Source organism: Haliotis asinina, chromosome 16, assembly GCF_037392515.1.
Source record: "Haliotis asinina isolate JCU_RB_2024 chromosome 16, JCU_Hal_asi_v2, whole genome shotgun sequence".
Lineage (NCBI taxonomy): Eukaryota > Metazoa > Mollusca > Gastropoda > Lepetellida > Haliotidae > Haliotis > Haliotis asinina.
The window spans coordinates 26,009,818-26,034,136 of NC_090295.1; the positions used below are offsets into that span (position 1 = coordinate 26,009,818).

Here is a 24,319-nt window from a genome sequence, read left to right on the forward strand (position 1 = left end):
TACAAAATACAACACGGCACAATACCTCATTTGGGACATATAAATATTGTCAACTGAGTAAGGCCTGTAACAAACCCTGACTGTGACTCCATGATATAGCAACAAGTGCTGGGACCAGAAAAATCTGCTTTATGGTGATGCATAACTATTTCAGACAGCAATGAAAATCTTTCTGTTCGCCTTTTCAACGCAGCCATATTAGCATGCCAATACATAATAAACCTTGAAAGCAGCCTAGATAATGGATGGTACAAATATACATTGCATACCTTTACAGAATTCAGGAGTTTTATTCCATTTACCCACGCATTTATGACATGTCGTTATCAGCAACTGCTTTAAATAGTTTCTCCTTTGTAATTGTAGAGTCCAACATAACATTAAGTATTATGAGGTATATTCGATTTTTGGGGTATATTATTTGGGAATTAAGAACATATACATTCCATTCACAGCATGTTATGAATTTCGTGCGAACACGTCACTTTCGCGCAAGCGATTTTCATGATGTGCATGTGAACATAGCTGGGGTACCTTGCGATATTTACAGCGTGTGTCAATGTGTGTTTCTGTACATTTCAATAATAATAATAATATTAATATCAAGACTCACGATGAAAGCAAGGAATTCCACAGCTATTTCATGCGTGCCAAGGTTGTTGGACACAATCTGAAATTTGAAGCTGATTTTGTTGATGGCAATGTACTGCTGGACGGTACAGTGATGGGAGTAAACCAGGTGAAGTCTTTCACCAAGTCTGCTCAGAGTCGGTCCTTTGTGGAGAAGCTGTCTGAGAAGCCATTGCATCGTGTGTATATGCAGTGTGTGGAACAGAACAGCAATCCAACTGACTCCTTCGCCTGTATGAAGTCGGCTGGTCTCAAATGCGAAACTGAGGGCTTCCTTTTTGCTGCTCAGGACCATTCACTTCCCACTCGAAATCGCCAGGATGTTATTCTTAAAGAAAATATCAATATGAAATGCCGTCTTTGCAATCAATTTACAGAGACTGTCCAACACCTTGTCAGTGGATTCCTTTCCTTGGCACAAACAGCATAAAAGACATGATGGCATGGCTCGCTGCTTTTACTATCGTCTCCGCCATGCCTGTGGCTTTGACCCCGAGGTCCATCCATGGTACGACCTTGAACATGTCCAGGACGTCCTGGAAAATGACGGCTATTAACTTCTCTGGAATAGGCCAGTATACAGCCTGCGACGAATTCCAGCCAACAAACCTGATCTTGTCCTCTTTGATAAAACCAATGAAATTATTTATATCATTGATTTTCTGTCCCTTTTGACAGCAATGTGATTGGCAAGATTCAGGAAAGGCATGATAAATATGCGGACCTCGCCTTTGAAATGTCTCGCTTGCATCCCGAGTACACTGTCGTCAGGCTCCCCATTGTTCTCGGTGCCCTTGGTTTGGTACCTCCTGATCTCTTGTCGCAGATCAGGAGAGTGCCCGGGTCACCCGAACCCTCTCTGCTGCATTTCATTTCTAATCTGTAAAGCATAATAATAATAATAAAAGGCAGCAGTGTTGGGGAGCTTTCATATTCTCCGGAACGTTCTTGGTGGGTTCGACTTTGCACTGTTTTCCTGGGAGAAGTCCCATTCGCTGTGTGGGCTGCGTGTAGAGGGGGCGAGGGCCCCGAGCTAATGAGGTTTACCAGCCTAACTGTGCTAGGATCACCCGAACCCACTCTGCTGCATTTCTATCTTAATTTGTAATACATAGTAATCCAGGGCTTGATGACATTCAAAACCAGTATTGGAAACTGTTCCATTGTATCCAAACACCAATACTCCATTGTTTCGATTCTCTTGTGGACACAGATGCTGTTCCTCCATGGTTCTGCAAAGGTTGCACAATACTTATCCCCAAGATACTTGGCTGATCCCCAAAACTTCTGCCCAATCACATGTTTGAATACTCAATACAAATTATTCACATGGTGTTTGACAAACCTCGTGTCATGTTACTGCTCTTCCAATGACATAATTTACAGAGAGCATGTTGAGGGTGCAAGGATCAACTTCTATAGAAAATGATTTTGGAAGAGGCTAAAAGGTACCACCGCAACCTCTCCATATGCTGGATAGACTACAAAAAAGCACATGACTCCGTCCCAAACGAATGGATTCTGACGTCTCTTCAGTGTATTGACCTCCCTGAGCGACTACTTGATTTACTCAAGTCTATAATGAGTTGCTGGTCGACTCAACTTGAGATGTACTCGCAACGGCAGGTGCAGACTTCGGAATCTGTTCCAATCAGAAGGGAAATATTTCAAGGTTCTCCTTGTCGAGTCCTTTTCTAATGATACTGGCATGACATTTGGCCTCGACAAATGCAATACTCTTCATCTGAAACGTGGCAAGGTAACTTATGCTGCATAGGTCAAGTTACAAGGGGGAGGAGTTATTGAGTTATCTTGTGGAATATCAGGCCTACACCAGTGTCGGAATGCACGTTCGAGACAAGCCCCAGAATGCCCAGATTGAAGATAAACTTCGGGCTGAGTATAAATCTCGTTTAAAGAAAATCTGGAGCTCAGAGCTAAATGCTCGAAACAAGGTCAAAACTACCAATACTTTTGCTGTGCCAGTCCTCTCCTGTTCCTTTGGAGTAGTTGATTGGACAAGACATCCAGAGTCTTGACCGCCTGACCAGAAGGATCATGTCTGATAACAGAGCACACCACCCTCGTTCCTCTCTTAATTGTTTATATATGCCAATCAGTTCTGGAGGTCGGAGTTTGATTAATGTGGAAGCTCTTCATGATAGAATTTCATTGTGTACTTTTGCACATATTTATTTGTCAGTTAACATGTAATATCGACTGTGCAATGAATTTTTGGAGACTGTCCAACACCTTGTCAGTGGATCCCTTCCTTGGGACGAATAGCATATCTTAAAAGACATGATGGCATGACTTGCTGCTTTCACTATCATCTCCGCCATGCCTGTGGCTTTGACCATGAGCTCCACCCATTTTTGGACCCTGAACATGTCCAGGGTGTCCGGGAAATGAACAATTCCAGTCAACAAACCTGATCTTGTCCTTTTTGATAGAGCCAATGAATTTATTGCTGTCCCGTTTGAGTCGCTTTGACAGCAATGTGATTGGCAAGATTCAGGAAAAGCATGATAAATATGCAGACCTTGCCTTTAAAATGTCTCACTTGCATCCCAAGTACACTGTCGTCAGGCTCTCCGTTGTTCTCGGTACCCTTGGCTTGGTACCTCTTGATCTCTTGGCGCAGATCAGGAGAGTGCCCAGGTTCTGCACCGGGAGCACAGCCCTTCTGACAATCTGGATAATGCAGAAGGCTGCTGCCTTGGGGAGTATCCATATGATGGTGGTGAGTTTTACCAGCCTGACTGTGCCAGGATCACCCGAAACCTCTCTGCTGCATTTCTATCTGAATCTGTAAACCATAATAATAAACAGATTAAAAGTTTATATGGTCGACCTTGGGACAACAATTGGCAGGACGACTGAGTTACAAAACCACTGTCAAAGTGCCTCTCAAATTGGAAATGAACCTTACAGAGCAACAGGTGTTAGAGTGTGTAGAGAGGAGATTCATAATGCACGCAGGGCTCATTCTGTTACTGAGTACCTCCAACAGATGACAGCCACCTTACTAAGGACAGCACACAGTACAGACTAGTGACCAACAGAACATGTCTCGGATACCTCTATAAGTCACCGTCAACAATCACCGACCAATCTCTACAAATATGGCACTGCCCTGCAGGAAGAATGGAATGGAATTAATCAAACTGACATTGGATGTTTGACTAGGAGCTTGCTCAGACTCCGGGATTATCTTGAAACTGGAGGATTCATGCGACATCAATGACTTTTCATGGTAAATGACGTGCAGGTACTGGTCTGTTCGCTGGTGTTGTTATTCAAACCGTGTAAATATAACAAGCAGGAGTATTATGTCTAAAATACACCTACAAGATATGCAACACCTGTTACAACAGGTGTCATACCTACAACATACCCAGCTGCATCACAACAGGTGAGTTATACCCACAACATACCCAAAAGCGTCAAAACAGGTGAAGAGTATCTGTAACATACCCAACACTGTCACAACAGGTGAACGATATCTACAACATACCCAACACCGTCACAACAGGTGAAAAATACCTACAAATGCCCAACACTGTCACATCAGGTGAACTATAACCACAACATACCCAACACTGTCACAAAAGGTGAACTATACTTACAACATACCCAACACTGTCACATCAGGTGAACTATAACCACAACATACCCAACACTGTCACAAAAGGTGAACTATACTTACAACATACCCAACACTGTCACATCAGGTGAACTATAACCACAACATACCCAACACTGTCACAAAAGGTGAACTATACTTACAACATACCCAACACTGTCACATCAGGTGAACTATAACCACAACATACCCTACACTGTCACAACAGGCAAACTATACCTACAACATATCCAATACTGTCACAACAGGTGAAAAATACCTACAAATGCCCAGCAACGTTACAACAGGTGAACAGTATCTGCAACATACCCAGCTGCATCACAACAGTTGAACTATACATACAACATATCGAACACCATCACAACAGTTGAACTATACCTACAACATATCGAACACCATCACAACAGTTGAACTATACCTACAACATATCGAACACCATCACAACAGTTGAACTATACCTACAACATATCGAACACCATCACAACAGTTGAGCTATACCTACAACATGTCTAACACCGTCACAACAGGTGAACTATGCCTACATCATATCCAACACTGTCACAACAAGTGAACAGTATCTACAAGACACCCAACTGCACCACAACAGGGGAACTATACCTACAATACATCAAACTGCATCACAACAGGTGAATTATACTCAGAACATACCCAACTGCACCCCACAAATGAATTATACCAGACTATACTATCTTAGACTTACACGTTTATATACTGGGAAACCTATAGTTACAACATGACACCAGCATGTGTGTAAGTGGAAGGTCAATAAGACAACCATTATACACATATACTGACTGTAGACCTTTGTTCTCCTTTTGGCGCTAGAGGTAGAAGCGAATCATTTCAGCACTAAAATGGATCCACTGTTACTTCCTTTCTCTTTCTGCAGAGACGGACTTCTGAGCAGGGCACCTGTGTTTTTGATTATACTCCCACTGACTGGAGGGGGTCTCTCTTTCTCCCAGCGCCCATCTAGAATCCTCATAAACGTCATTTCACGACATTATAATCAGTCATGATAATCAATACCATCAGAAACAACCTAACATTTAACCTGGAGAAGGAGGAATCCTGCGCCCGTCACTTGAAGAAGAAAAGCTTAAACAAGACGGTTTGACTTAGGTCTTACACACCGAACAAAACACGTTAGTCTAATGGTTACCTAAAATCCATACACCGAAACCAAAAACTGCTCCATACAGACCAGCATGCAGCTGTTTACAACCAAACACATTCAAACTGGGCAACTAGAAGAAATATGGTTCTCGAGGTTTCTGAACTGGAAAATTAAACCATACCGATTATTATTTGAGTTGCATGGCTACATCTAAGCAGGTTAGTTTGCAGACAGGTCTGTGTGTGAACGAAACCAAATCCATGTAGGTATTAGAAACACTTGATATTTACAGTCTCACTGGTCACTTACAGATTACAGTATACAACTGGCTCAAAGGTTTGGTTTGGATTTGGTGTGAATGTTACAAAATAACTCCGGGCTGGAGGAAATATGCTAAGCGAGTTATTAGCAGCCGGGTAAGGGTGTATATGGAATTTAAATAGTTAAGATATAAATGTACCTGAAAATATTATACTTTAAAGGTAATTCATGTCTGTAGTGCACCTGTGATGTACTGAATGCTGTTATTGGCTTTTGTAAGAACTACTCAGTTGAAATACAGAAAACGAATGTTTTCAATTGAACTATGTGTGACAACATTGTTGACAATCCCTTGGACGCACATATGATATTGTACAGTTGCTTTGCTGAATAAGTCATCTCTTTCTGAGGTGTTAGTTATTGACACTTGTCCGGTGTGTGTAAGTATCATTCTACCATGACTCAAGAAAATACTGGATTCTGATTGGTTGTTCAGAAAAATCAATTCTGGATTGATGCTATCTGATTTTAAGCCGTTTCAGCGGCATTAACAAGTCTTATTGGGAGAACTATTTCCATTTGACCACAATGATGGCGGGTCATAACAACAACAACTCTATGGATTTTGACGCTGACTCGGGAATTTGCCACCTAGATCTATGCAGTTCGAAATTTTGGATTGAACATGCGTCTGATTTCACGGTGCTCCCCCATGCATGTATACACAAGATTGCCGCACTACTTCAGCTTGACCACTAACATGACAGATATGAACACAGGAGCTTGTATTGCTGAAAATAAAACATCCTGGGTCAAACGAGTCCACACTGACATCAGAGACCATATAATAATATGGTCTCTGCTGACATCCATAGACATATGTACGTTCGGTTCCAATTGAAATTTAGTCGCCATCAGTATCAGTACAGCATGCCTCTGATTTTCAAACACAGTAGGTTTATCTTCTAATTACCCGCTGTTTAATAAGCTTACAAAGTTATTACACTATAAGTTGTTCACTGGTCCCTCGGGGTCCATGGGCTCATGTACCCTCCAGGTTTGTTTGTGTTCCCCGAGCCGCAGGGCGACGGGAACATAAACAAACCTCGGGGGTACATGATCCAATGGACCCCGAGGGACCAGTGAACAACGTATTTATCTTACCGAACCCCTGAGTTTTAATTTCGAGCTGTTTGAAGCACTTCTGTTGAACGCGAGGCGAAACGCCATTTTGCAGACGACACAAGGTAAACAGATTTAGAGTTATCTCCCTTCCATCGATTTTCAATCGCAAAGCATCGGTAATTTCCGTGCTTCATGCGTGAGTCAATGGCATTCAGACAAAGAAGTACTACCGTGAAGCACCAGAAGAGTTCGGAATTCCCAGCTGTGTACATTAGAAGTTATCACATCGTGTCGAGGGAAATACGGGGTTTTATCAGTCCCGAGTAAGGAATACAACCTTACGAGGGACTGATAAAACCCCGTATTTCTCTAGACACGATGTGATAACGTATTTATCTAGCTGAATGTTTTCACTAGATCAAAACAAAACAACACGCAACACAACCAGCTGATCATTTGACCTCAATGCACCGCACGTTACTAAAGGCTTGTCGATGTAGTCAAGTCAATCTAAGGCTGAAAATGGGTCAGCCTCAAACAAATTGCAAAAGAAATGGTTCTAAATATTTTAATTAGAGAAGAGTATCCTCTATCACATATCAAAAGTCTAAAACATATACGAATAATATATTTTAAAACAATGGTTACGGGTATTAAAGTTTCTTACATAAATGATTAAGAAACGGGAGTTTAAAAGTCGTTGTAAGGCAAATGTCGCCGGTGCCGTTAAGTGAATTAGGTTATACATTTGTAAAGTTATGCTACGTCTTTGGCTTATGAGCGAAGAAGCTGCACAAATGATAAAATAACTTACCTGAGTGGGTAATTCTCCTGAGAACAGCAAGCACGCATGCTTTTTATACTTCTTTCATCGTCTCGATTCAGCTCGCTTGCCGTCAATAGAAACACAGTTGTCTCCCTTATTCCGGTGGCGGCCCGAACGGGTCAAATTCACGTTTGATAAATGAATTACATTATTTTAACTATGTTTCTCGTTCCCCTCTTTAGATTTTATTAGACTTTTAATATATACTTTAGACAATGTCAATGAACATATCTGTTGCAAAATAAATTCTTTTGCAATTTGTTTGAGGTTGAATCGTAGATTGACTCGACTATGCACGCTTTTCTCACTTCGCGTCGTCACCGAGGAGTAGCGGGGTGATATGACTTTCGTAGCGGGAGTACACGACTTTTATACTTCCGCTCGCGGATCGTGTTGGATGTACATGGTATTTTATCACAGTCAGGTGTACCAATCAAAACTCTTACACGAGGCTAGATAATGAAAATAATACATCGCCCAGGTACATTGAAAATAATAGAATAGTGCTTAGCCAATCAGAAAGCGACATTCATGTGTGAGGTAAGATAAATTGTGTAATAACATTACGTGATGCCGTATGTATGACGTGAAACTCATGCTAATATCTCGATCACAATAGTATTAGACCTTGCTCGACTTGCGGAAAGCTGAGTGTCACCAAATCCGTTGAATTCTTAGGAAAGAGGTACTTTGCTCAATATCATTTTGCTAATGTTGGGTAAGTAGTAAATAAAATACGAAACTATGTCCGGTGTAACAGTATATGTATATGAAACTTGTGAATGGTATCGGTATCTAACTCGCTTTCGCGTGAGTTAGACGGCACATAGTTTAGTATTCTCTATTTATGCCCTTGCCAAGTGTTATTGGTAGCTTTGTTTCATCACTGTATGCACGAGGGTAGGTACACGTACCTCTGACAAAAAGGGAGGCTAAAGATGATCAGGTGGTGAGCCCTGAAGAAGCTCGTCGCTGAGAAGAAACTACGCTTTTCTATAGGTTAATGGAAACATAAGTCAGTCTTCTCCCCACAACCTGTTAGATTTAATTTTTATACCAAACAAATTAGTGAGCATTTCCTGTATCAGCAAAAATGAGATGATATCCATGTTCCCAGTTACTTTTACATAAATGTATATTGCCACGACAATCTCAACATCCTGCTTGGATATGCTTCTCAGCATGCATCTTCCATCAGCAATATCCTTCTGAACCGTGTGATGCATACATACAGGATGTAGAACCAGACTAAGTAAACTGAGCCACAATACTTTTCGTTACACTCCACTACTGAGTCTGACCAGGGATACTCTATAACAGGGATTGGTCACTCGCTAGCTTTCCTTACCATTTGTACTAATTAACGTGTGCCTCGTCATGCCCCACTGCACACGTCGACTTGGTTTGTTCTCAGCGCAAATCGGCTGCGCTTAACAGTATTTCAACCAGTTTACTGTCGGAAACTATCGGCATCTCCCGGAGTAATACTCGGTAAATTGGAGTAGGCTCCCCTGAATGTTGTCACAACAAGCTGGTTACACTTCCTGTCGCCGAATGATGCATGTGTGGATTAATGAGAGGACTTGAGAATGTGTTTACACATTGCCTTGTTCAAAGACTCTCTGTTTATGTGACAATTTTGATACAGCGTTCGAAACGATCGCCAGCCCAGAGGCCCAGCGTCGGTTGTTAATGTATCAGGCCAACAGTTTCAGTTATCTGCAGGCCCATGTGGTCTTCTGTCAATTAGATCTCATTTCTTTTCAACTAGCATCGTGCCCATAATTTGTATTAATGTTCAGGAATTATCCTTGATCCCTCATGTTAGGATAACTTCCAGTTTCACTTCATAGTATTATATATTCAGTGCCGCATAGGAATGTCACCAGTCTATAACTAATTGTAAACTTCTCTGTGCTCCATACACTTCACTAATGGATTTTGTAGGGACTGTGAAACTCTCTACAATGAAGACTATTTTGTTTTTATTGGTTTGATTCCAACAAAATGGGTATGCAGACTTTAAAGACTGCAAGTGGCAGCAAGCCCTGATGGCCAAATGGCAAACTAAAGGTTATTATGTTATTATATGTATTTGAAATGACCTGTTACACAATTAAAATGTCTCATTATGTTTCAGTGGTTTTCTGTTTGTGTGGAATGCTTAGGCTGCATAAAAACATGTTTCTCAGGCACATTCTTTTCAAAAGTGACGAGTAAGACTTTGATTTTTAATTTTTGATAGAAAAAATGTGACGAGGGAGGAACACATTTTTATTTCTTTTTCCTTCAGGAATACAGTTTGGAAAGTTAAGCACATGTTAATGAGTTGTAGATTCAGTCACTCTCATTCTTACAGACACTCAGTCTATAATGGACAAATGGACGGTCGTGGCAAAGTCGAAATTATTTTTTTTAAGAGGGCAGTTAATGAAGATGACCAGATGTCTTCCTGCATGTGCGCAATTGCATGGATACTGACAGAATGTCAACTGACACAGTCACTCCCCCCTAAAAAAAACAGAAAGTTTAAAACCACCACAAAGCGTTAAAAAGTCCTTTGCAGTTTTGTCAAATATCAACAATAGTTTCAGAACTAAAACATTCAAGCATCAAAGGCATCCATGGCAGATTAGAACAGATCAGATATGTCATACCTCACACTTTCACCAGATAGAATATTCCCCTCAATACTTAGAGGTGTATTTGAAAGAAATGAATTTTAGGACGACTAAACACATTCAAACATTGGCTTGTAGTAATGAGTGATCAGATCAGATCAACGATATGTCATATTTTTCACACACATGAAATACTTGTGAATGTATACACCCTATCAATTATTTTTTTAATTCATAAAATCATCACTATTACTTCCAAACACCTCTCACCAGATGGAACTTTTTTCCCTAACAGAAATTAAAGGTGTGTGTGAAAGAAGTTTTTTGAACAATAACTAGAAACACTCAAAAAATGCTGTGTAGTATTTCAATGGCGGATCAGAACAGATCAGCGAGATTTCACACACCTCAAATAAATCCTAACAATATGTTTAGATTATCAAATTATAAATATTACCTGCAAACACCTATCGGGTCATTGTATATTCCCCTCATAAATATTTAAGGTGCATGTGAAAGAGGTTTTGGAGCAATAACTAGAAACACTCAAAGTTATACTATTTCAATGGCGGATCAGAACAGATCCGCGAGATGGCACATTTTTCAACACCTCAAAAACACCCTACCGATTTTTTTTAAATTATAAAATTAGCACTGTTACTTCCAAACACCTTTCACTAGATGGTATGTTCCCCTAATGGAAATTAAAGGTGTATGTGAATGAAGTTTTTGAAGCTGAAACAAAAGCACTCAAACAACGCCGTGCAATATTTCAATGGCGGATCGGATCAGGTCGGCGAGATGGCACATATTTCACACACCTCAAGTACGTCCTAACAATTTATTTTAGATTTTGAAACTATCACTATTACCAGCATACACCTTTCGCCTGATGGTAAATTCCCCTCATAAAAATTAAAGGTGTATGTGAAAGACGGTGTTGAGCAGTATCTAGACACACTTCAAACAACGGCGTGTAGTATTTCAATGGCGCATCAGATCAGATCGGCGATCTGCCACATTTTTCACACCCCCCAATTAAACCCCAACATGTTTTTAAGTCACAAAACTATCACTATTGCTTGCAGATACTTTTCAACTAAAGGTATAATTTCCTGCTAAAACATAAAGGAATGTGTGAAAGAAGCTTTTATTGACGAAACTCAGTCTATCTTCGCTGTGTACCGATAATTGAAGCCAGAGAGTTACAAGATGCCGACTTGAAACTTTACTACAAACATATTTTCTTATACTGACACTAATTACAAATATGTGACTAGAACTGAAGTAACAGAACAGGTGACTTATGTTCTACATGTAGGATCCGAGTTGTCACAACACTCAGCGAATGTAATCAGCTGTTGAAAATGAACCGAGCTCAATCTTTAATACTAAGCTGCCGCCATATTGTCTCCACTGGTCACGTGACAAAGCGAGACATACGTTCAGCGGTTTTTCGAGGAGTTTCCACTCCCCTCTCTATATAGGCTCCCTGGTCTGACAAAACCTTCTGAGTCTAACAAAACTTGATGGGAGGTCGCGGCGGGCAACCTTTGAGATTGACCAATCAGAACACAGCTTACCAAATTGCGAAAGTGGACATTCGCACATACCTTTTGAACTTTTTATCCCGAAAAGGTTCGTAACCGAACGATTCCGAATGCTATTTACCGTACGATCGTTTCCGGGTGATGCACACGGCGCATGTTACAACCATGACAACGGTGAGTAAACAGTCGCTGAAATTAGTGTTTTTGGCAATATTCAAGGATGTCTTCTTGTGGAAGTTTTAGCTAATGGTATCCATGTCAACAGAAACCCCAAAGCGTATACACTGCAGGTCAAATAACTGTGTTATATGCGGATTTCTTTTGTGGAAAGATCTGTGTCAGTGACCTGAATATTTGGTAAGGCCCTCCGATCCCTAAGTTGTAGCCGTTGTCTGATTGGTTAAATCTCTTTAACCGTCTCGCTATTGATTGGACGGTCGAAGGTTACCTGACGCGACCTTCTACTTGGGTTTGTTAGACTCAGTGGTGGAGTACACTGAGACTACGTTTACATAGAATTGATGTAGAACATGGCTAATGCTTATAGGTCACAGGCAACCAAAAACAAACATGATTAAAACACAACTATCACTTACTCGTGACATATACATTGCTTATTGTGAACCTTCAAATAAACAACATTATAAGCCTACAATCGCGAATCAAAAGCGCAATACTTTGTACTTGAGCCTACTTTCCTCAAAACAGGGATACTCTATAACTCTCTATATAGGCTCCCTGCTCAAAACGAAGCACCCGGAAGACCGAACCGGGTCAGAGCGGGTGGGTGTATACTCAAGACTTTTCATTGGCTCGTTCATTTGACGATTCCCTGAAGACTCATTCCCTGTGAGACAATCTGTTTGACCTGCATTTTAGAAGCATGGTGAGTAATAAGAAAGTAAGATTTTTTTATGGATAACAGCCTCTTTTATTGTATATACGACGTTTCGCTATGAATACACCGTTGTCAAGCACGAGTGATAACGGTATCAGAATCCATACCGAAACGTCGAATCATATACAATAAAAACGTTGTTATCCATAAAGAATGTATATAAAGAGGGTCCTAGTCAAAATGGCAACACGTCAAAACTGACCAGAATATTTTGAAAGTCCATCCGATCCCTTAATTGTAGCCGTTGTCTGATTGGTTAAATCTATTTAACCGTCTCGCGTTTGATTGGACGGTCATTGGTCGCTCAAAGGTTACCTGACGCGACCTTCTACTAGGTTTTGTTAGACTCAGTGGTGGAGTGTGACGAAATACACTGAGAATAAGTTTACTTAGACTGACACAAGGATTAACAATTAATTGATCAATGGCGGCTAGTTGACGAGGCACTTCTTGATTCACGTATTAAGGTTACACAATGTATGTAATCATGTGTTGATTAGAATTTAACGAACCAATTAGAGGAGAAGTAGACACTACACCTACAGTAATAAAGAACTATCATGAATTACCATTATTTACCAGATAATATATATGACCATTTCATATATTTGAGAACATGGGAAATACCTTTTGGACACAGTTGTATCCACTAGACTCCTTCAGCAGAAGTTTCCCCGTCTGTGAGCCGGTCAAGAGAAGGGTGAACTTCTCTTCCACCTCAGTGAAATCTCAAAAGCATCTTTTAGGAAAGTACTCCAATAATAAATGCCAGGTTTTGTGTGATATAACTTCTTTCGTCATTTTTACACTTTCATATCAAATAACACAAATGTCATGAGTTTTGAAAAATACTAAACTTATGTATGGACATTTTGCCATTTTTCTGTGACCACGTTGACTTTTTGGTAGATTATGGCCGTTTTGACAAGGGCTTGTGGCCACTTCGACTAAGGTTAATGTGGCGATTTTGTCGTGTGGCCATTTTGACCTGTTCCCTATAGAGATGTTGGGTTTTGTGAATACATGCATGCGCTCTGCATTTGCGTTCGGTCCAACCAACAAAGCCTGAGGCGTATTCAGAAACGCGAGCGCCTGCACGCTTGTGCCCGGACGAGCGCCCGCGAACTATCCTCACAGCTGCCTCGCCAAGCGAACAATGATGGCGATCACGATTAAGAGAAAAAAAACCCATTCAAATCATTGTCATTAGTTAGCATCCACCTGACGAATGGGCAAGGAATAGCCAAGAAACGTTGTGTAAAGCATAAAGAACAACTTGACATCCATAACATTTTGTCTTATTCCCTTTCACATCCCCCAAACACATCTCACCACCAACCGTTCAGAGGCGTTCTTCCCCCACACCTCCTTCTCACAACTAACAAAACACACATTTCTTATGCAGCTGCAACCAAAATAGGGCATCAATAACTGAAAAGCATATGCAAATCGATATATTTAGTCATCTATGAACAGTTGCCACTCGTAAATAATTATGATTTAATCATTTTGTTTTGAGTGTATTTATACTATCGGTAAACGTACGACCAAAGCGGAACTTAACTAGTAGGTATTTTAACACGCTCTCCAACACGTGAATCCAACGAATGTCATTCGTCACCACTCGCCCCTATCCGTAACCTCCAACAAAAAGACGAAAAGCTATTCGGCTTTTCCCGGAATAACACGAGTTGGTCACAAATGGTTTGATGTCAGCAAGCGCTCGCATCCGTTCTGGACCCATGCGAGCGCCGTTCTTAACACGCCTCTGACATAGTGGACTTCGTGGCTGGAAACCAGTTCGTCCAAGTACAAAGCAGAACTTGAAACTGACAATCTGAGTTTGCACGGTTTACGTCCGGTCCAGTCATCCGAGAAAAATGGATCCAGTTTGTTTGCAACCCACAGACATAAAAACGTGTCATGTGTACATGGTGTATTCCCAGAGTGACCCCTCTGTCTATTACGTAAGGAGGGGACAACTCGTTAAGGCGGTGTGAACGTGGGGGCCGCTGTGGGACAACTTGATAGTTGTTAAAACAGAGTTAATCTACTACTGTCGGTAGAAGATACCTGCTGATGCTGTTAAGGTGTGAACGTTTTTTAAAAAAGAGTCAATCTACTACTGAGAGTAGAAGCTGAAGAGTGAGAGTCTGGTGATTAAGAGGGGCCAATGTGAGAACTTTAAGGGGCCACTTTCGGAAAGGTCATTAAAGGGGCACTGATGCGGAGCAATTTCCTTGGACTGGTGTAAACGTTTGTTACCGTTTTCCCCCCGTGAGTACCACGATGATATCCCAGAATTCGTGACTGGTTCGTGACCTCTGCTGCGCAGTCCGTATTGAGAGTTTAATCATAGACAGATCAACTAAGGTGAAGTCATTTTTACTTCATTACAAATGTATTATGAAAACAAATGAAACACTTTGAAGGTTAATCATGTGCCAGCGGTTGAAATGGTAAAAAACTATTAGGACGGAAAAATAACGAAGTTAATGTACGTCTCTGTATTTTGTCTCATAACCCTAATTAGTTTGTCATATTTGTATGATTTTGAAAATTAATAGAAGAACACACAGTCTGCTAATACTTACAGTAAATTTCTAACATGACAGCAACATTTATACATTGTATAGATTGCCAATGTGGATCCTATTTCACACACATACGCGGTCGAGTGTGTGTTTTCTGTCATATAGATTCTGCTGAATGCTACAAGTTGTACAACAAATAAATTAAAACAAAATGCAAATAATGAATGTAAAACAGATTTTATAGCAAGTTAGCAATGTCAGGCTACTACCTTGTTCAGGAATATATCCATCAATATCCACATAAAAGAGGGATCTTCCATTCATCTGCAGCTGGTAAATAATCCTGCTCTGTGTCGTGTGTCTTACAACAGTCTAATTTGCGAAAAAGTAACACATCCTTCCACGTCTTTTCACATTGGTGAAAACCTGATAAACCTCTCATTGGTCACCCAAGATAGCACACATGGCAGCTAATTGTATGATGTCGGCCATTCTAAGTAATTTAGTTAACCAATAATGAGCAATCAATCAATCAACGCAAGGGTGGTTAATTCTTTGAAGGGAGGATGTTTTTACACTCGTACTTTACGACAAGGTGTAGTCAGTATAGATTAGTACATCTACACACACTGCCTTTTGACAAATCCGCAGTAGAAGATAAAAGTTATCAATCAATCTGTGTTATCGGTTAATCCTTTGATCGATGTTTGTTTTTGTAACTCAGCTGATAAACCCTCTTGCATCACTTACATGCACCTATTACATAACATACAATACATTTGCCATTACAGACCTTAATTTATAATGTTGAGTATTTTCTCCAGACAGGAGAAATGCCAAATGGGAACCTTTGTTGAATGACCTGAGTGCTGTTACTACTAATTATATGTGTTATAAATTCATTAACTGACCATCCAGAGAATGATGACAAATAAGATGTGTTGGTTTACACCATCAAACGCGAGTTACAGCAAGGAAGACGTAATCACTGTGTCGCATGCAGCCTGAAAACACTTATGGGCCAAAACTGTTTTGAGGGTACCAATGGAACTTCCTTACATAAGGAATACATACAGGCATTTGCTGTGTACGTGGGTAAATAGGTGTAATAAGTTTTTTTTTCCAAATTTCTCTACCAAAGGCAAAGTCATCGTTTTTAGTTTATGAATTCAAATAAATCAACTGTGTGTTTTTATTATCATAAATAATAAACCAGGGTAGCTACCATAGCCACCAAAATTTACGTATGATATTTGCTATCACAGCTGAACCAACACTCAAAACTATCTAAATATAAAGCTTTGCAATCTTTCGGACTGAAACAAATGGCTTGCTTCGTGCCTGTAGACATCATATTTTCACATAACATGATTAAAAATCGAGGTTAAAAACACAGAAATAGGATCAAAATGGATCAGTCACTATACCGTCCAAGCATCCGAAAAACAATACACTGCTGGGATACTTTGCTACGATCAGACAAGGAATACCATGGATATTTTTAAATAATGGCATATGATGGGCATCCGGCCTCCTGACTGTTTAGGCAAAGAAATTCTGCTAATATGGACAGAACCCCAGTCCCTTTGTCCGTCACAGTCGAAGGAGCGGGCGCTGACCAATTTGCAGTTTGCTTTCATAATTAGACCACTGGCGAGAAACATTAGTGCTGGGGGAAAATTAGTGAATGTTTGAACTCTGATTTCACAGGGATTTTTTAATCGCATTATTTTTTAACTCTACAAGGTGAATTTGATAATTTGTAACTGTATTTCCATACCAAAAGGAATCAGAATCAGCAAAGTTGTGTTTTGCCTTGCATGTGACCTTTAACATATATGGTATACATGCTTACTTGTCTGTTTCTTCCAACAGTGTTCACTATAGGATAGCCCACATAAAAAAACGTTCTTGTTCATCACTTTTTAAAAAACATGGGTTTTATTTTCACATATTTTTTTTAGTTTTATGCCCCAAACCATGGATTTCTGTGGAAAATTTACATCTTTTCTGCGACACCTCAAAACTTTGAATGTAAAAATTTCATGCACATTTTGAGTAAAAACAATCTTCAGGTTGGGATGAAATTTTCGGTTAGGTGGTAATAAACAGGAATATTTTTATACGTGGATTTATTATGAAGATACCTAAGAACAAATCCACACTTTATGCATATTGGATTCAGTTTTATTGCTGAAAATGTGATAAATGAAGTAGTCAGGATTAATTCATCCAAGATGCATATGAAAGTTAAGGAATGCTAACAATCCTTTTCCTGAACTTATGTGTTGTGTTTTTTAAATACAATATAAATATCCCCTGTATAGAAACATGCTATAGTCATCTGGGATCCAAAATATGCTGAGGAGCAATGCGCACTCAGCGCAGACAATTTAATCACCGATATCAACCTGCTTCTAAAACCTCAAACCCTTGAATTTCAATGTTGCTTAAAGACATTTGATCTAGTTTTAAAAGTGGCTGTTGCACAGTTTACTAAGCCATGTCTCTTTGACTTATGTTAACATTTGCCATGGAGTTGTAAAATGGATAGAAAACACATGCTAAACATGTAAGTTAGTCAGATAAGTCAGATAAGATAATGGACTGATGGATAATGGACTGATGGCACTGTCAAGATGGACCTACTTGCCAGACAAATATTTCATGTCCCAGTGATAAACTGTCACATGTATCAGGGTATGAACCTCCCAAAAGTTTCAGCCACACCTCAGGGCTGGTTTGATGTAAAACTGTACACAGTACAGTTTGGAGCTGAATGTTAGAGTAGACACCTTACACTTTCCTTATGGTATACAACCCCAATCACAAAAATTAAAAAAGTAAGTCTACCAGCCTACTTAGTGAGAACATACACATATACCAATAATACTGTAAATGTTTGAAATTCTAGTAGTCTATTCAACACTAACAAAACAGGTCCTAGTTGGTGAGCGAGATCTGCTTTTCATCACTGCAAACATAAATAATGCCAGAACTGGTGTGAGACTGAAAAGCGGTGCAAGATGTCTATTTCCACCTTCAGTTTCCACCGTAGCCAAGTTTACTTTACAAGTTTACTTGCAAGGAGAACTCTATATACCTAACCAGTACTTGTAAGATGATTCCATTCTCTTGATTTGTCACAAATGAATACGTTATTTGCAAATATTCAACATATATCAACTCTAGTGCTGTTATCAAATCCAATCCTGTTAGAGGCAACAAAGTTTCAGCAAACATTTGACTACAGGCTTCCCTCCCATGCTCTGTTGTGACGGTACAAGTCGAAGGCCAGCAGTGGTGGTGCAGTGGACAATTGTTCTGATGGGGGTGTCATTCCCAGCAACTTCAGGTCAGGAGCCTCCTTCTGAAGGTCATGGCACTGGAATTCTAGCAAATCCGGCTCATGTTGATTTGAGGGCTGAATAACAATTTGAAGACCCATATATTATACTTATATAGCACACATCTGAACATCAGACTAAACTTTGCTAATGTTCCTGTTGGTATCCTTGAAGTAATGCACTGAGGACCACTATCCTCCAGTTGACACATGGCCTGGCAGGAGTGAAGATATGGGCTGTAGTGATTCACTGTATTGGACAGGTCGATGTTCAGGATGCTAGGTTGATGCTAGGATTTCAAAATGTCGGGCCCAAAGGACATCCGCCCCCTTTTAAAAAAGAGGGGCCATCTGACGGTTTTGGGGGCAGTTAATATATTACTAGTTTTCTTTCAAAAAAATAAAATAAAGGACTTTTAATTCATAACTGTTTTATGTTTTATTTTTTTTAAAACTAAATTAGACTGCTGAAATGGCATGTTAGTGACAGCTTACCTGTTCAACATTAGTAGCACACACACACGCCACTGGTAGACTTTCAGTGGCAAACCAACAAACTGCTTTCAGTGCCCCATAATAGCTTGTTCTTTCTCATTTCTTGATGATTCTTTCAAAACTAGATTTCATACTTTCAGCTTCTATAGCTGCTTGGTGAGCCACCCTAACAGCAGATGCAGTATCATTCTCATTGCATATATCACAGTCATTCCATTTCACTTTACGAAGAATTTTAATAATCAGCAAGTGCCATCTTATTTTCTTCACTTATTAGCTAATTTTGATCTGCGGTATGCCATGTTTAGTTACTGAGCCTGACGATCACAGACAAGCAATCTAAATATAATGTGTGAATTATGCAATACTGCAGCCTAGCTTGACCACTGATGGGTAGGTCAATGCTACACATACAACCTGGCAGTAGTGGAGATATGGGGTGTAGTGATTCACTGTATTGAAGAGGTAGGTCAATGGTAGACACACACATGAAAAGCAGACCATAATATGAACTCTCTTGGCTTCCAATTTTTGTAGAATGATGATTATGCTGTTGATTGCTGGACTGTCTGGTTGCGAATTGATTATTTACAGACCTATCATACAGCTGGAAAATATTGCCAAGCGTGAAACTGAACTACTAACATCAATCATAACAATCCAGACAGAAAAGCTACAGCACTAACAATAGGTATTCAACATGATTGAGAAATTCACCTTACGACTTTGATGCATGACATGTTTTCCTTTCAGAGTTATCTCCCTTTCAGTCATCCGTTGCAAGTATTCATCAGATGCTTGTAAGCCAACAAGACCATTAAACTGACTGGATTTGAAACACAGGTTTACTTTGGACGATGCCTGAAAAGACAATCAGTTTATCTGATAAACAAAACATCAGGATTAACATGAAAGATTTACTCCAGTGAAACAATATTTGCAATCAGATTAATTGAAACATAGGTCATATTTGGGATTAACTTTCTTAGTAAAGTACAAATGCTAGTACTTTTTTTTAGTTGGGTCACACCAAGGATTTGAACCTACACCCTCAGAGTCAGGCACCTAATTGCCAGCACACAAAATCAGCTGCTTAGTCTGCTCAGCCAACTTGTAGTCTAGACAGCATACTTTGTGTAGCCCTCTGATAAGTGCAAATTGGCACAGTTCCCATGGTTGAACGCTATGATTACACAATGCCAATAAGAAAGTGGTCAAATTTTTTAACATGTCATATTTGAGATTACACTTTCTTTGTAAAGTACATATTCTAGTATGTTTCTAAGCAGAGTCCTATCCAGGATTCTAAATCACACTCTCAGAGTCAGGCACCCTATCACCAGCACACAAGGGCCGTCGTGCCAATTTACTCTTATCCGAGGGGTACACAAAGTCAACAGTCTACACTACCAGTTGTCCGACTTCCATTTGTGTGGATGTCATGGTGGATGAGCGGACTAGGCAGCTGACTTTGTGTGCTTGATGCTGAAGGTGCGGTCTGAATCCCAGATGGGACTTAACTAAAAGAAAAGTACTAGAATTTGTACTTGATTAAGAAAGTGTAATCCCAAATATGACACGTTACATTTGACCCCTTTCTAAATGGCATTGTGTTTTCACACCAGATTAATTTGCAAACAACAATGTAATGTGGTTCTAATCACTCATTCTAACAACACAGACCAACTGAAATAGACATGTAGGTTATATAGGCCATCTCGGTCCATCATTCTACACAAACTTTACTGAAGTTTGCCTTAAGTACAAATTAACTGCTCATAACCCTTATGGCAAAATTTTATTCCAAAATATCAAAACATTTGAATGCATGAGCATTAGCAGATATTAGGTTAGATTGGAAGCTGCTGAATATGCATTGAGAGTAACATAGCCAAGTTCACCAGAACATCCTGATAAATTGACATTAATTAGAAATGTTGCAGGTTCTGGAGTTGATGGCAACAGGATCAGCTGAACTGATAAAAATACAGGCCCATCATTTTGGCAGTTCTTCAAATGTGTCACTACTTCCCATCATCATGATCATGCTAAAGTTAGTAACATCTCACTACGCTGAACATTTAATATTGGGCCCTACTACTAACCAGACATATGCCAAAATAAATGACAAACTTAGAATGACCATTAACATGATCAATGTGTTCTTAATATGACATGCATTTCATTTCTGAATGGTTATATCAATCTTGATGTTGTCAAGTTTAAAGTTCATTCTATTTCGCATTACAAAGTGAGGAACATTGTAATGAAGATATTTTATAGCAATATGAAGTTGTTTTGTCCATCATCTATCACAGCTCTAACTTATGTAAACATCAAAATAAAAATCTTGTGACATGCTTAAAACTGTTTTTTTTTTGTAACAAAAGAATTCCAAAATCTGACATTTTACCACATTAACAGTTCAATATTTTTTTTACCTCAGATACCAATATCTTAGGTAAAGGAAATTAAATATACCCTGGGTAGGTGCATTATCACATTTGTTACATTTAACAGATGGAACTAACATTTTGGCAGGTGAGCTCACTTTTTGTTTCATTATTGTAAAATGTAGCTCAAGGTTGATATTGATAAAAAGTACTTTCTAAATGACACATCTGTTGTATTTGACCTTACAGTTTGAGAGCAATGTTGATGTAGTGCACCTTCTCACTGATGAAAAGAAGATTGTACCCTATATCCTGAGAGTGATATCAGTAAAGTGTACCTTCTCACTGATTTCTGTCAACTTTTCCTCATTCAGGCACATTTGGACAGCAGAGGCCACATCAGGAACCATTCCATCAACTTTCTTCATTTCATTATACACTTTCAATGAGTTATTATATTCAGGACGTGAAAACACATGTTCCACATCTGATTCTCTGTCCTCTGCATCAAAGGGGTATTGATACTCTGTGACAGTAGGATGCTCTTGTAGTTCCCGTGTGACAACAACCTTCCTCTTTGATGGACCTTTATTAGAGCTGGAAATGATTAAATCTGGTCTTTCACAGACTTCAAAGACACTTTTATCAGGCTTCCTAATTCCCTCAGATTCATTTTTCAACTTTGAATCTTTGTCAGCACTTACACTGGAATTCATTTTTACTGCTACATGAGTACGAGTTGTATCTGATGAAGGACATGTCACATACTGGCTAGTGCTTAGGTGTGATAATGGTTCATGAAAATCTTGATCAGGCTTGTCCTCTTCAAAATACAAATCAGGCTTGTATACTTTGCTTGTAGTCTTTCCAATACTAGCATCATTGTCTAACACAACATCTGGTCCAAAGCTTTTATCATGTGCATCACTATCAGCAGCATTTAGATCAAATCTTACTTTATATTTCAGTTTACTTTTTGCTTCTGGGTCATTTCTTTCCGCCCTCAAACTACTTTTGGCTTTTGAACAGCCAGATAATTTATGTTCTGGTGTCACAGTCAGAATCGGATCAGGCAGCAACATTGTCGGTACAGCAGGAATCACACCAGTATCCGATCGAATGGCACCATGTCTGAGTTTTGAAGCTGTCGTGATGGTCTGGGGTGTAAGACTCAGACGTGGATCTGGGCTAGGAAAAGTGTGGTGGATAGTTGTTCCCTTAGAGGGCAAGTTCTGTTTTCCTGAAATAATACCTTGATGTGGCTTATCTGGAGTGACACACAAGGTTGGATCAATCTGAGACCCAAATAGTGCTGCTGGCTTTATGGATGGTATGGGCGCAGATACAAGTGGTATGAAATCTGCAAGAAAGTCTTCCTTACATTCAAACCTGGTGTGTAATTTTTTCGAACTTGTTTGAGGTGTATATTCAGGAACAGGTTCATAGTCCCTCTCACCACGTAATGGAGGGGGGCAACTGTGGGGGATGGACTCCATCCTGTGACAAACAGCATGAGTCATGATGACCATATCAAGCTGTCACTCTTACGCAGCTGCCTCTCTGATCATTTCACATTCTGGAAATCTGGAAATTGGGAAAAAATATAAAGAGTCAAGTTGAAGAATCATTAAAATATCTTAAAGCACACATTCAGTTATTAAATTTACGCAATACTAAAGTATGTGAAGTCAAGAACTAATCTCTCTATCCTAATCATCAAACATTTTACAAGATCTATTAAGGTAAGAGTTCCGCCCATACCCTTCCCCCTAATCAAAAGCCCATAATTACTAACTGGTATGTATACCTCACTCTACATATACATTCAATTAACTATAAGAGGTATAAAAAGACACACAATCAATGAACTTATTTCTGTGTTGGAATATTACACCGGGGAAGGTGGAAAATATTTTATGTAAAAAGATGGGGTTACGTGCGAAACTCTTTCCTCTATTCAAAATATCAAACTAAAGAAACTAAAACAGACAGGACTTCAGCTACTTTGTTCTAACTATATCGACGTGATCAACTCCAATTAACGTCGAAAACTTCATATTAAAAGGATCATCATAATCATTCTAGACACCTATTTCAAATTGCACATTGTTATTATTATATAATGAACGCTCATTGTGAAAACCAATACTTCACTTCTTGTCTGAACATGTCTCTATGTCGGTATGAATGTACACAATCGAAGAAAAGACGGGTGAAGTGACAAAAACATAAGACCTTAAGAACCAAAACTACTCATTCTGAAAACAAAATACACTTACAATGCAAAACAGCGACAACTGTTAGATTATACACAAACTAAGACAAACTATCATAACCATTTGTCTGAGCCGCCATAAGACGACCCGGAAGCACTCAGTGCGCATGACGGCCACCAAAAACAATATTCGTGTCAACTCCGTGTTCCGGAACAACCCCAAAATACGGCCTTCATTCGATATCAGCTTTTTAGAATGTCAGTTGTGGTCGGATGCACTAAAAGTGAGGAAAAACGGTCCGTGTCCCCAATTAAATTTCATTCTCAAGTTGACGCGCGCAGTCGGGGACCAACAGGAGGCGGAGGAGCTGAATTATATACTGTCGTCAGATAACTATAAGTTTTAAGGTGTTTCTTTAATTGCACCTTAACATAATTCGGAAAATACCACTCAAACATTTTTTTCTCATTGATAAAATATATAGTGGGGATACGAGCGGAAGTCTTACCAAGAGTGCCGCTTGTACCATTCTTCGCCAGACGAAACTTTTAGTAACTGCATCAAGTTCCCCCTGGCCCAAGTTTCGCGCAACGCACAGGAAACCAGCTTTTATGACTGGTATCCTTGCTCCTCACCTGGT

At 39.6% G+C, this 24,319-nt stretch overlaps 2 protein-coding genes across 4 annotated transcripts in view; one reads left to right on the top strand and one right to left on the bottom strand.

Moving 5' to 3' along the window:
- Positions 1-24,319, top strand: part of LOC137268944 (uncharacterized) — a 280,426-nt gene that overhangs the window by 171,683 nt on the left and 84,424 nt on the right. The gene's annotated exons all lie outside the window — the stretch shown is intronic.
- Positions 15,451-24,302, bottom strand: LOC137268372 (uncharacterized). Of its 3 annotated transcripts, none has more exons than XM_067802931.1 (4): positions 24,188-24,302; positions 21,802-23,047; positions 19,788-19,931; positions 15,451-18,653 (listed from the first exon to the last, which is right to left on the bottom strand). In XM_067802931.1, exons 2-4 carry the CDS (start codon positions 22,990-22,992, stop codon positions 18,477-18,479), a joined length of 1,512 nt encoding a protein of 503 aa, XP_067659032.1. In that variant the 5' UTR covers positions 22,993-23,047; positions 24,188-24,302; the 3' UTR covers positions 15,451-18,476. The 3 variants fall into 3 exon arrangements, with proteins under 3 accessions (XP_067659032.1, XP_067659031.1, XP_067659033.1); XM_067802930.1 differs by lacking the exon at positions 24,188-24,302 and adding an exon at positions 23,743-23,880; XM_067802932.1 differs by lacking the exon at positions 24,188-24,302 and adding an exon at positions 23,743-23,842 and having other exon boundaries at positions 17,395-18,622.

Bases quoted from the DNA above. Each gene is read 5' to 3' on its own strand.
- LOC137268372 (XM_067802931.1), bottom strand. From the start codon at position 22,992: ATGGTCATCATGACTCATGCTGTTTGTCACAGGATGGAGTCCATCCCC. The intron at 19,932-21,801 runs GTACACTTTACT...TTGTCTTTTCAG, and splicing joins TGACAGAAATCAGTGAGAAG to GCATCGTCCAAAGTAAACCT. The intron at 18,654-19,787 runs GTGAATTTCTCA...ATTGTTATTCAG, and splicing joins TCATGCATCAAAGTCGTAAG to CCCTCAAATCAACATGAGCC.